This window comes from Aptenodytes patagonicus, chromosome 3 (assembly GCF_965638725.1).
Source record: "Aptenodytes patagonicus chromosome 3, bAptPat1.pri.cur, whole genome shotgun sequence".
NCBI lineage: Eukaryota > Metazoa > Chordata > Aves > Sphenisciformes > Spheniscidae > Aptenodytes > Aptenodytes patagonicus.
This window is the reverse complement of record NC_134951.1, coordinates 87,181,331-87,195,351: the sequence shown is the minus strand read 5'-3', so window position 1 is coordinate 87,195,351 and position 14,021 is coordinate 87,181,331. Positions and strand designations below refer to the sequence as shown.

At 37.4% G+C, this 14,021-nt stretch overlaps 1 protein-coding gene across 2 annotated transcripts in view; it reads left to right on the top strand.

Annotated features, from left to right (window-relative positions):
• Nucleotides 1-13,533, top strand: part of ARID4B (AT-rich interaction domain 4B) — a 93,908-nt gene extending 80,375 nt beyond the window's left edge. For both annotated transcript variants that reach the window (XM_076334141.1, XM_076334140.1), the window contains 5 exons: nt 2,125-3,336; nt 5,213-5,323; nt 8,059-8,274; nt 10,627-10,773; nt 11,755-13,533. In XM_076334141.1, coding sequence (XP_076190256.1) covers nt 2,125-3,336; nt 5,213-5,323; nt 8,059-8,274; nt 10,627-10,773; nt 11,755-11,885 — 1,817 coding nt within the window. In that variant the 3' untranslated portion in view covers nt 11,886-13,533. The remainder of the gene's footprint in view (nt 1-2,124; nt 3,337-5,212; nt 5,324-8,058; nt 8,275-10,626; nt 10,774-11,754) is intronic.
• The last annotated feature ends 488 nt before the right edge of the window (nt 13,534-14,021 follow it).

The following is a 14,021-nucleotide window of genomic DNA, read 5'->3' as shown; positions in this document are numbered from 1 at the left end:
TATTTCTAAATTTTTAATTTTTGATTTATGTAACTTTTAGGACCCATGACTTTTTTTTTTTTGGCCTTGAAAAACAGAATTAATAAAGCTAGGTTTCCTATCAGCACGTCTGTTGTTCCTAACATTGTTTTCCCCTTCCCCACACCTTTACAGCAGCATTATAATAACTAGTTCCTTCTCTTCGTCCTTAGTTTAGTGTGTGCCTCCAGAAAAAGAAATCACATACGGTATAGGTAGTTTGGGTAACCACCAATTTTTGTAAAAGTTGTATGAATTCAATAATCTTTCAGACTTATTTGAACTTGGATGACATCGGCCACTGGGTTCCAAATTTGTAGGTAGAATAACAGTCAATGTAATCTATTAAGCTTCGTTTCCTTAGGAAATGAGAAACAAAAAAGCAATTAACGGTGATGATAATGACACTATTATTAGTGCTATGATTAATCTGTAATTAACTTCTGATTACAAAAGCACAATTTGACATACACCCTCTAATAATTTTGGAAAGCTAAATGTTTTCCATATTACGTAATTAATTTCCAGAAATGCTTTTAATTGTATGCGATTTTTTTATCATTTAAGTCCATGTAGATTCATGCTGGGGATTAACTTTTTTCCTGTTACTTGTGGGTTTTTGTTTTTAAGTATGAAAGGCTCTAATGTTTTACTATTTCTTTTTCCTCTAATTTTAGACCTGCTTGCTCAAAACTTCACAGGTTTTTTTTCCCTAAACTGGAATGATTAATGCAATTGCATTCAACTTCTCTTTGAAGGGCACAGCAAAGTAAATAGCTTGAGGAAAACTTGATGGATATGGTGTGTTAATGTGTTCTTGGCTTTTATTTCAAATGGCAAAGTTTGATACCTCTTATATGATAATAGTAGTATAGTTTTGATCCTCTAAGGTATGAGAAAGGCAAGTGTTAGGAGTCCATTTTAAGTGATAGAATTCTTGGAACTTTAGGCCAAAATGTCTACCATAAACGTTTAATTAGAAAAAGGCAAACAACACTGAAAGGGTTGCTTAAAACTTGCTTTCGGGTTGAGTGTTAGAGTAGAATTTAAGATCCTGCCTATCTTAAAACAAATAAACCAAGAAAAACACCTGACACAACATTTCTCAAGGTATTTTGTCCTGTACACCTCTTCTCTCTGTTAGTGTGCTCTTCTCTAAGTGCACTGTATTTCAGTAAACCTTTTTTAAAAAAGTTAATTCAACTTTGATTTCGGTGAATCTTGTTGACAGTTTTGCTTTTCTTTGTCATTAGTTACATTATCATCTTTAAAGAGGTGGTGAGTTTTAGTGAGGAATTGAGAATGAGATGGGAAGTAGGATGAGAAGAGTTAAACTAGCCATGCCAACAAAAATGGATGAGTTACAAATCAAGGAGTTACCCATATATTTGAGCCAATTCTCATTGTTTCTCCTTGTATCCATATCTTTTCCCATTGAATGGGCTTGTTGTTTCCTTCTCCATTATATCTTTGTTCTTCTTTTCTCAGTTTCTTTATTCCCAACCCTGAATTTTCTTACTGTTGTCCTGCATTCTTACTGTTCATATATTTCTCCAAGTGCCTTTCATTACTGCTCTCACTTCCTTTTTCCAGGCTGGTCATCAGGTTGGTTTGTTAGAGATTATCCAGTGTCTTTGTTGTTGTTCTGTCCTTTTAGACTGTGGATTCTCCAGGGAAAATACTGTCTCTGTTCTGGGCTTTGGAAAAAGGGCAGATAATGGTAGTACTTGTAACCCATAAGAAATATTTAGAGTTTTTGTTAAGCACATCTTTCAATTTCTGTTTTGGTTAATTATGCAGAAATTTGTATTTTATGGATCGATGCAGTCTATGATTTCTCCACCTCTTCAGAAATTCCTGGAATTGTATGGTATAATACAGAATTTTCCTACTTGCTAATCTAGCCATTATACCTTCTAATAGAACAGGAAATAAATTTTTGAAGTCTTCAGGAGGTACCATTTAAAATATATACTACTAGAGATCCCTGTAGCCTGTGTTCATATCTGTACAGTTTTCTTTAGTTGTTTTTTTAAGAATTCTTTGTAACCAGAATCAAGACAAACTTTTCTTGTTTTGTTTTTCTTTTAATTTATTTTTAATTAGCTTCTGAAAGTTCTGATGATAGTGAGCAGGAAGATGACCAAAGTGCTCCGAATGTACATGCTGACGGCAAAGAGGAATCTCAACATGAAGCTGTAAGCCAAGATAAAAACGAACTCTGTCTAAAAGAAGAACAGAGTGGTTCATCCCTCCCAGAAGAAACTAAGGCTCTGACAGATGTAGTAGTGCCCAAGTCGGGATCCAAGTCTCCTGAAAGATTGCGAAAAGAGATGGAAGAGTTATCTGAAGATACTGACTCCGATGGAGAAGACGAAGCCACAAAGAAGAGAAAGGATGTAAAAAAGGAGGTAGTGGATAAAACAGCAAAAGCACAGGTAAAACGTGGTAAACGAAGATACTGCGTTGCAGAGGAATCTTTAAAGTCTGTCTCACCTAATAGAAAGGATGAGAAATCCAAAAACAAAGACTCCCTTAGTTTAGAAAACAGCAGTAACAGCTCCTCGGATGAAGATGAGGAAGACAAATCTAAACTGAAAATCACTCCAACTAAAAAGTACAATGGACTAGAGGAGAAAAGGAAGTCTTTACGGACAAGTACTTTCTACTCAGGATTTTCTGAAGTGGGAGAGAAAAGAATAAAGCTTCTAAATAACTCTGATGAAAGACTTCAGAACACCAGAGCGAAGGATCGAAAAGACGTCTGGTCAAGTATTCAGGGACAATGGCCGAAGAAAACACTGAAGGAGCTGTTCTCGGACTCTGACACTGAAGCTGCTGCCTCCCCTCCGCACGCTGCTCCTGAGGATGCTGCAGCAGAGGAGCAGCTTCAGACTCTTGCAGAAGAAGACATTTCTTTGCCTAGCTCTGAACTTGAAAAATCTTTGCCAGCTAGTGTGGACGTTAAACCTGTTGAGGAGAAACCAACTGAAGTGGGTGAAAAGAAAGTTGAATTCCCAAGCAGTGGCAGTAATTCAGTGCTAAATACTCCTCCTACAACTCCTGAATCGCCTTCATCTGTAACCGTGACGGAGTCTAGTAGACATCAGTCCAGCGTCACTGTCTCTGAGACGCTGCCACCAAATCAAGAAGAGATACGAAGCATTAAAAGTGAAACAGATAGCACAATAGAGGTGGACAGTGTTGCAGGGGAGCTGCAGGACCTCCAGTCTGAGGGAAATATTTCTCCAACAGGTTTTGATGCCAGCGTCAGCTCCAGTAGTAGTAATCAACCAGAGCCAGAGCATACTGAAAAAGGTAAAGGAAAAGGGTAAACAGAGCTGTCTTCAACCTAACCAGCTCTCATTTTAGCATTGCTGATGTATTTTCATTCTGTTATGGTTACACTGCTGGAAAGTTAGTTGTTGGAGGAACTAGTAGCCTACTGCCTACTTCAAATGTGTGGAAATGGCATAATCATCTAGTGAATAAAATATAATCTGCCAGGAAGTTTATTGGCCTTCCATCAGGAGTTGTGATGGTTTCAATGAGGAATGAAGTATATAAGAATAAAGTTTATACCGGACCTGGCAAGAAAAGCCCAGAGCAAACTGTAATACATTGTATAAGGAATATTTATTGTAGCAAGATGAATACATTTTGAGTACCTTGCTTACAAGTAGAAGATACTGTTTCTTACATAACATTTGATTATCTGTAAGCTGTTTATTTGGGGGAGAAAGTGACAATTACTACGTGCTTAGGCAACCATTTCAAACTTGCATCTTATGAAATTAACGTTTTAAAAAACTACAAGTCAAGCTGATAACAAACATTGACCTTACTAGCTATGTTTCACTTTCAGATGTGATTTTGCAGATTGAAGTTCCTATCCTGAGAACACTAGAGAATAAGGGATAATAAACACTGTCAACGCTTGTGCACGTGATGTCAGTGTACTGCTGCCTGCTTTTTAACTGTTTGCAAGGCTGGATCAAAAAGCTTTTTTGTGAAAGTCACTGGCTCTTTTACAGTTCCATCAAAAGTACAGCTACTTTCACTCTGTTAAAGTGCCTAAAAAATTCTTAATACAAAGGAAAAAAAAAATACATGTCTGAATATAATCCTGAGATGACAGAAGTGGTTTCTTCATCTCAACAGAATTCAGTTAATAATTAACTGAATTTTCTCAGAATGCCCTTAAGGTGTGTTACCTTCATCATTCTGTTTGAATTGTTCTTTTGAAAGAATGCAACAAAATGTGTTTCCTTAAACAAAGGAGAGAGTTTGGAAGAGCCCTCAATAAATACGCCTGTATTGCTTTGTTAATTATAGATGTGTAGGTTTAGAACTTAATTTTTTTGCTTTTTTATATAAAAGGAAATTATTGTCACGTGAAAAAAGTTTTACACTATTGCACAATATTACTTTTACATGCATGAGACTTTAACTTCCTCTCTGATTTTGTCAGCATACTCCCTGTTTTAGAAAATTGGGTTTCTTAATTTAAATGGTTTTGTTACAGGAGTAATTTTTAATCTGTAAGTCAGGTGGTTGTGGAACAACGTTTGAACAACTCATAAAATTTGCTCTTTTAACAGGTGTACTAGAATTCTTTTATCTTCCTTTTCTACTTTTTCCCCTTGTATTCACAAATACCAGTAGACTTTTTTCCTTTTTTTTGTTTGCCTTCTTTTTTGTTGCCTTGTTTTTTAACATGATGTAAGATACATTTTTTTAATAATTTCAATTAATGTAATTACTGATCACAAGTGATAGTTTCAGTTTTCTCACAGCTTCCAAGTGCAACAGGCTTTATTGAACATTTTTCAGTTCCAGTAGTTCTTGATAAGTTTTTCCAATAAATGTATTCTTATTTAATTTACAGTATTAAAAAAATAAAAATCCGTGTGGTTCAAGAGAAATCTGATGATGCATACTGGAAAGTTACTTGGAATCATCTTACACGTGCACTCTAACGAGCAAACTTTGTCTGCCTTCCATCTTCCTTCACCTCCTCTTGTCAATATAAGTAGAAAGCTGAGCCGTATTGTCAGTCGCATTGTTGTCTACAAACTTAAGCTCTGAAGTGGTTTTTTTGAGACTTTAAGAAAAACACACAGAAGTGCAAGTATCTGTTTAATTTCTGTTTCTTTCTTTTTTTTTTTTTTTTTTTTTTTTATTTCAATTATAGTCTGTACAGGCCAAAAAAGACTTAAAGATGCTCAGGGAGGAGGCGGCAGCTCAAAAAAGCAGAAAAGAAGCCACAAAACATCTGCAAACAACAAAAAGAAGAGTAAAACTAGTAAGTAGAGCAGCTCAGTGTGAAATGAAATGTGTGAAAGTACTGTGTCATTTGTTTGAACGATTGTAGGAGATGAAGTCTGGAAATAAAAAATGTATTAGGACAAAATGTTCTCATTAGGGAATTCTTAATACTGTTTAAATGAAGAAACTATTCTTGCTGAATGCCGAAGTGTTTTTAAATGTCTTGTGTTATTTCTGGGCCTATTTCTAAGAGGTCCTTAATACCATGTAATTCAGGAAGACTAAGAAGAGTGAGTATTTCACACCTGGTAGAATTGGGACAGGAATCTCTGTGGCATGATAGCTGCAAGTTTTAGAGGGGACCTGGATGAAATTATACTTTGTATTTTCTGCAAGATGAGTTTTTAGAGGTTAATATCTCTCCAGTAGCAAATCTGAGAATAATTCCAGAAAAATACAGGCTCTATTTTCTTCCTATGTCATCTGTTACATCTTCAGTAAATAATAGAGCTTTTGCAGCTTTTTTGTAGTTGTAGAAGCTAATTGGAATAGAAACCACAGTACCGGGGAAGAGAAGCTTAATAAAAGCAGAGGTGTGTTAGAGAGACATATGCACACGTGTTCAGGAGACAGCAAGATCAGTTACTGCCTCATCTCACTGTTAAAAAATACCAGGGAACAGTCAGCTGGAGAGTGAAGCCAGGAGGACAGCTGTAAAAAATGCAGTTAAAGCAAGGATAGAAAGCATATGCTATGCCTTTTTTTTTTCCTCTCTCTTTCTCCCCCCTGCCCCCTTTTCTTTCTTTTAACAGCTTTTACTAAAAGTCTGTACTTTCTGGTCTGGTATTTGCTTTCACCCCACCCATCCTTCATGTTCATTGATCTCCTCTTCTTATCCTTTCTCATTCCATTTCACTAATCTCCTCCTTCCATAATCCTTATTCCTTCCCTTACCCCAGGAATTAAAGTAACAAAACAAACTGAATTTGCAGAACTAATACACCATTTTTAGCCTTGCTATTGTTCCCTTTGATTTGGTGAATTTATCCATTTTTCTCAACCTATGTCTTCGTCGGGATGCAAGCACTTCAAAGCTAGAATTGTTTCTTGTACTGTGTACAGTCCTTGGTATGTATGCACTCTCACTGCTGTATGTAATAAGGGCAATAAATAGATAAAATGTGGAGTCAGTTGTGAGCAAAAAATGCTTTTTGCAAAATTCAAGTATACCAGTTAAAGCTGCTTTTGTAGCAGCTTCAACTCTTGCCTTTGCATTAAGCCAGCAGAGAACGGCAGCTCTGCACCCAGCCGAGTTCTTTCATACCATGTGTATGGTGTTTGGTTTCTCCAGCGTAGATCACCAGATCATAAAGACCAGAACCAAAAGAGACTTTCAGGGTTCTTTTTGTCAACACCTAGGGCAGGTACAGCTGAGGCATAAGTTTCTCCTGATAAATATTAATTGAACATGTTTTTAAAACCAAGTCTAATGATGGAGATTCTGCAGCTTCCCTGGGCATTTCATTCCAGTGCTTCACTAGATTTCTGTTGAATTACAATCTCTTGCCCCTGCTTCCACCCCAGTTTTATTTTTGTAATGCTAAACAAGCTTTATCCTTTCAGTCATTGCTCATAAATCATGTGTTTTAGATTATTTCGTTACTCTCCTTTGGGTGGTTTGATTAGAAAACTGTGTTCAGTTCAGCCTGTTGCTTTATAGTTAAAGTTATTTCAGTGTGGGGTGAAGTTCTTCTGTTTTGGGTCAGCTGAAGATGTTTTTCTGCAATTAAAGAATTTGATCATCATGTCTGAGGATTTTTGTAGATGATGTCACACAAATTCAGATTATTGCTAGTCATTTTAGCACAGAAAACCTAAAATAAATAAAGGTGACATAAGGCTAAGAAAAGGTCAATTGTTTACTCTCGTTTTTGCTACACGTGTCCTAGGAGTACAGTGAAAAGCTTGTCTGTAACTAGTACCTCTCAGACAGGATAGAGGTTTGTATATACCGAATGCTGTAATAGAAATTAATATTAAAAAAGATAAACAGGAGATAGGACATAACAATTAGTCTTGCTAACTGTTTTAGAAAAAGTGTAGCCCCATAAGCAGAAATATATGGATAATTTTTGCACCTACATTGGCACATGGACTGCCGCTTTCCCTTATTTTCTAATGTAGGCAATTTATTTACGGATATGATTCTAAAGCAACAAGTGTGATGCTGTCTTGAACCGTTCAGACAGTAGAGTGCACCTTCCCTATATGGACCTTGAGCAGTTGGATGGTATTCAAGAATCTCCTTACAAGAAGTGTGTCCCTACCCACCCCCCTTACGTTCTTGCACACACGCTTTCAGCTATATACCTACCAGTATTCAGGATGGATTGTGGAGTCACAGTCTGGTACTTTTATCCACCCTCTAGCTCTGTTTGGTTCCCATAGGTCCACATAACAGCTATGAATCTACCTGCACAGGAACAAACTGGACAGTGCTTCCAGTGCAAGGTTTCCCTTTCACAGCATGCCAGAATGAGAGGGGCCCTGTTATATACCTGTTTTGTGGTCCTGTCTTTAGGTACTAGTGACGCAGAGAGCGGTGTGCCAAGCTTCTATACCAGGATGGATTGTATCATTTTAGAGTAAAAGGATTCTGGTCAAATCAACTCCTGTTGTATGAAAATCAGCACAGGGGTAGCTGCTGATAAGCTTTGGTTTGGGCAGGAAGGTTGCTTTGTTTTGTAACACTGTATCTTCCTGTTTCTTCAGCAAACAGCAGTGACAGTGAAGAACTATCTGCTGGTGAAAGTGTGTCCAAGTCTCAGTCAGCAAAATCAGTTTCTACTGGCATGAAATCTCACCAAACCAAATCACCCGCAAGAACACAATCTCCAGGAAAATGTGGGAAAAATGGAGAGAAGGAGTCTGATCTCAAAGAACAGAATAATCGTTTGCCCAAAGTTTACAAATGGAGTTTCCAAATGTGTAAGTATTTTCTTCAAAACATGCCTAGTGTGGTCTTGCAGTATAGTATAAAAAGACTTTTTGAATTTTGTGTAATTTGTTTTTTTCCCCTAAAATTATTCCATCCTCAGTTTGCTTAATTTTGTGATAAATCCTGATTTAAAAAAAAAAAAAATTTTTTTTTTTTTTTTTTGCAATTGCAGTGCAGGAAACTGCCTATATCGCACTCTTCCAATACTGTTTTTACATACGGCTCCTGCACTGACTTGCTGTTCTTGCCATCCTGTGCAGACCTGTCATTCTGGCATGAATGTTACCCACTATATGTGCTTCTTGTGTTGATATTTTTCTTCCTGGTTTACTCCTCATTCTCTGGTTATTGTTCAGACACTTACATGATTGATTTGTAACTTTTTCCCCTTCCATTTTGCATTAGTGAACCAGGACATGTTTACTATTTCTAGTAATGAGAACTGTGAGTGTGTTTGCATCAGTGAGCTACGGGTACGTGTATAGCTAGGGGTGAGCAGTGTTGAAAGGATCATGCATTTGCCTATCTGAAAAACAGTTCAGTAGCTCATTAATGCCTCAATATTAATGCAACTTCTTAGTTGCCTCTGTGTGTGTATATGCTATTGCAGCATTATTTGCAGTGGGGAGAAAAGAGAAATAAGAGAAAATATTAGGTGATTGAAGCCTTCTTCCTCAGTATAACAATAAGCAAACAATTGAAAATGATTATTTAAAAACAAAAACTTGCTATTTTTAGCCCTTTCTCTTACAGCATCTGGGTGTTTAATTGTCTAGTCAGCAATAAATTGTTGTCCTTAGTACTGACCATGGATGTATAGCATTGCATGAGTTGCTTTCTCTTTGCTTTTAAAGGTCAAATTGAAACTGTGTGGTGTGACTGATTTAAATTACTTTTTAATGTAATCCATAGTATCTCATTCAATATTCACAGATGACCTTAGTGTATGTCAAGTTTCTGAAGTTCTCAGAGCATTGTGCTCCGCGCTTTTCTGCGCTCTGTCCCAGGCTGTGTGAAGGCTGCTGTTCCTCATGTAAAGTGGGAACAGGAAAGAGCTGGCGCAGCACGCTGTGCAGACACATCTGCTGAATCTTTTTTTTTTTTTTTTTTTTTGCCAGCAGTGTTCTTTTATGCCCAGAGAATTCTCCACTTAGCCAGCTGTTTCTGCGGTGAGAGAATCTAACCCTGCATTTTTTTTTTCTCTTCAGCCCTGAATCTCAGTGTTGCTCTACTTTAAAAGTATTTTTCTCCTAGTACTTCTTCACAGTCAAGTTACATTCCCCTGCTCTTCAGGACTGTGTAATGTAATAGGTCTTTGTTGTCACTTACCAGCCTGCTGAGATTCATTGGGCAGACTTCCTGTGCAACACATTTAAAGAGCTTTTGCTCCTTCCTTCCTTTCTACCTTGGCTATATTGCACGTGCTAAATTTGCTTGGAAGAAGTTGGACTTTGCTATTTAACACATTCCCTGCTGTTGCAGAGGTCTAAGACACTTGTAATGTCTCTGAGCTTTCCTTATCTTCCCACAGCCTAATACAGTTGTGGCTTTTGGTCCTTTGATGCTACCTTCATTACAGGTTCATGAAGCGCATTCTGCGCTGCATGGTAGTTGTAATGATTCTTCAATGTCTTCGAATGGAGTGTCTCCAGTGTGGCTTACCTGTGGGGACTGAAGGGGACCGAACGGAGACAGTTCCTCCTGCCTGTGCCCCCCACAGCTGTGTGCCATGCTGTGGAGAGCTCCCAGCTGGAAGCAGCCAGAGGGGCAGCTCCTGTGCTGGCCATGTCCATCGACATCCCCGTGTGGGATGCCAGCGAGGAGTTCCTGTATAGTTATACCTTATGGCCCATGTGCCATGGACTCGATTAGAACCACCCCACAGCTATTCAGATTCCTGTTGTAACCTGCTTGTTTTGTAACAACCGAGACAAGTCGGGCAAGACTGACCTTCCTGGTGTATTAGGCCAAACTAAGCTCTAGCAAGGACTCAAAACAATAGGCTTAAAGCTAGTTTTGGCTCCTATATTTTCACCAGTTGTCTTAATTTAATGGGGTTTTTTTTTCTTTTCCTTCCTATGGGGAGGGGAATGCATGCATTTTCTTCCTCTCCCACTTCCTTAAAAAAAAAGATGTATCTATGGTGGTATCTTCTAAAAAATAATAAAAAATGAACAAAGTTTGTGATAATAAACAGCAGCTGCTGTTGCTGTGTTTGTTGGCTTTGTGTCTGCTACCTCAAAGCACATCACTAAGATTTGAGTACTTCCCACTTCACTGAAATTCAGAAGTTTTTGGAAGTGCTGCAGTACAATGATTAACAGAGATTGTTTAATTTGCAGCTGACTTGGAAAATTTGACTAGCGCCGAGCGCATAACAGTTCTCCAAGAAAAATTGCAGGAAATCAGGAAACATTACCTGTCCTTGAAATCTGAGGTGGCTTCCATTGACCGAAGAAGAAAGCGCTTAAAGAAAAAAGAGCGGGAAAGTAAGTGCTGGGAACTAAATTCTAATTTTAGAGGGCTAAATTGCATGTCATGTTATTAAGGTGTTTTTTTAAAAACACTGTATACAGTTATTTTACGATCTTTAGAAGGTACGGTTCAGATATCCAGTGACTAGGTAAGGGGAAAAACATTAAAAAGGCATGCAATCTATTTAATTCTGTTTAGGCAGAACTTCTTTAAACAGGAAAAAAATACACAGAAAAATAAACTTTTCTAAGCAGTGAACAAGGTATCTAAGGTTATTAATAACATAAATTTTCTTCAAGTTACACAGTAATTTACTATAGTATTGCGTGTGTGTCTGGTTAGTGCTTTCCACTTAGGATGAGTGATTTATTTTATGAGTTTAAGGGAGACCATCAATTAAATCTCTCGTTTCCCTGAAGCTGCTTTACGTATTGTGGTAGGGAATGTTCTAGTGTGCCTGCTTCTAGCAGCATTAAAAGGATTATTTTCTCCATGTCTTGCTTATGTGCACATTTTAAGAGCTCACCGAGTATAAGAAGACAGACTGAAATGCCGTGCGTAGTAAGATTTTTATGGCTGCAACCGTCACAGGGGAACTGCAGTTGCTGCTTGGTTGCCGGAGCAGGGTGTACGTGCGGATTCAGTGCTGGGACAAGGCCCTACCTGTGCTGATTCCCATGGGAAAGAAAGGGAACAGTGGACTGTGCTTGCGGGTCAGGAACGAGCTCTGGCGTCCTCTGGCTGGGCCCTTGATCTGGGTGGTCAATGAACTAGGGCTGCAAGGGGCAATGCCATGCTTGCTGTCTTGCACACGGCCGAAGCTGTCTCTCAGAGTATTTCCCACAAAAACTAGGGAATGGAGGCTTTTTTCTTTTTAATTACTAGGCATTAGTTGCTGGAGTCGGTATATACCAATGCTTGTTGTTGAATGGGAAAACATTTTTATTGTTTAATTTGTGAATTTTCGTAACTTGTGTTTTCCTCTTCCTGTGCAGGTGCTGCTACTACATCATCTTCCTCCTCATCACCTTCCTCTAGTTCCATTACGGCTGCAGTTATGTTAACTTTAGCAGAACCATCTATGTCAAGTTCATCACAGAATGGAATGTCAGTTGAGTGCAGGTGACAGCAGGACTTGCCAAAGCACTTTGCACTTAATGGCTGCTGAGGGCCACTCTTTTTTTTTTTTTCTTTTTTTTTTTTATACTGCACAGTGGCACAAAATTCAGACAAGCACTATTTTGTATTTAAAGTTGTTTCTTGACAAGCTAACTTTGCACTTAAGTGCACTTTTATGAAGAAAAAGTACAACAAACTGCTTTTCCTCAAGCAATAATTGTTTCCAACTTGTCTGGGAATTGTAAGTCTAGTGACTCGAAGGCCTTCCACTGTGGCAAATGGAGGCTGTTCACTGCCCGTAGAGACAGTACAATAAGCATATAGTTGTTGGGTTGATCTAAATAAATGTGGTAAGGCTTACTGTATTCCCTGGTATTTTGTTAAAGCTGGAACATTTGATATTTTTCCATTTATTTATGACAAATATTGAACCTATTTTCATTTGTACAAGCTAATTGTTTTTTAACTGCTAAGTCACCTTATAGTGGCTTTAATTGTATACGTCAAGCACATGTATTCAATTCAAAACCTGCAGTTAGTAGGATGTTTGACATCAGTCCTGATAACCAAATACGAGGATTCCTTTAAAAAACAAAAAAAGACTGACTAATGTTTACAGGTTTGAATTAGGCTTAAATAGGTTACTCTGGGTTTTAAGAACCCATTAATTGGAATGAAACTACTGTACTTTGCCATTTTTCTATAAAACAGTATTTTTTTTTTAATTTTGATAAAATACATTATGAAAAAGGAAGAAAATGGCTAACAAACTGTATTAAATCTTAATGTATAAAGATTGTATTTAGCCAGTTTAAAGTGTATATTTATTCATAATGGATTATAACAGTTATATTTTTGTGTTTTCTTGTAAATGTTTCTTTTCCCTTAAAGCAACAAATATTTCATTTGTAATGCTTATTTTATTACGAGCTTCAAGGAGAGGACTTCAGGACGGAGTAAGGTGTGAGGTTATAATTTGTGGTTGCTGATATGAACACTGCCACAAAAGGGTAGTTGTTTTTAAAATAAATAGCTAGCTGAGTGGTAGACATTTAATTTTTTAAATGCCTTGTACAAATTCCAAAACCAACTTCAAACTGTTTTCACTTGTATTGATTTTATGTTGTATGGATCCCAAGCTCTCTCCTGTTAATTATATACCTTTGTAAGACATTTGTATATTGCGGAAGTGTTCATTCGAGCTATTTAATACCTGGCACTGTTAATACACAGTACTTTATTGTACAGATTGTTTTACTGTTTTAATTGTAGTTCTGTGTACTTCTTTTGCCTGGGGAAATAGGGGCTGGCATGTTTTTCTTTGTTTTCTGGCAATACAACATGTAAGAATTCAAAGCATTTTGTTTGTAGATGCTAGAGTGTCAGAATCCTTTACATTTGACTTTTCTAAGAAAAGCATTTTCAGTCTTCGTAGTGTGTGCTTAAGGTTAACTGATTTTATTGAAAATGGTTTCAAAGTATTCAGAATTGTACAGGACTGTAAAAATTTGTTGACAAACATTGAAGGAAAAGCTTATAGAAAAAAGCTATAAAATATATATTAGGTTCTGCAGAAAATGGAGAATTATGTAATATATTGTACAAATGTAAGCAAAGGCCTCTGAAATAAAATGCCATAGTTTGTGAATCCCTGATTTTGTTTCTAACGGTTTAATTAAGCAACCGTAGTGTGTTCATTAAAATGACATCAAGCTGCAGAATCAGTTTAGCAAATGATCTTTGATATGGTGTAATAGGCATATAAAGATAAGCTAGAGCAGGTACATTGGCCTAATTTTCCTCTTGGCGATTAATTCAAATTCATCCTCTTTTTCAGCAGAATGGGAGAGCTTGGCCCATTGACACTGTTAAGGCAGCACCAGCTGAAATAAAGATGAATTTTGATTCACGTTAATTCAGGTAGTTTGAAAATGTAAAAGGAAGCTCCTGAAGATATTTGCTGACTTCTAATATCGACTGCCTCAAGTTCAGATTCAGTGGAAGTGAAACTGGAATGAAACTTTCAGTGTTATCTGCTTACATCATGTGTGGCTGTAGTTCATTTGACCAAAATACTGTTACACCTGCAAAATGATAGATTACTGGTGAGACTGATGAGTGGCAAACGGTGATAAACTTTGGA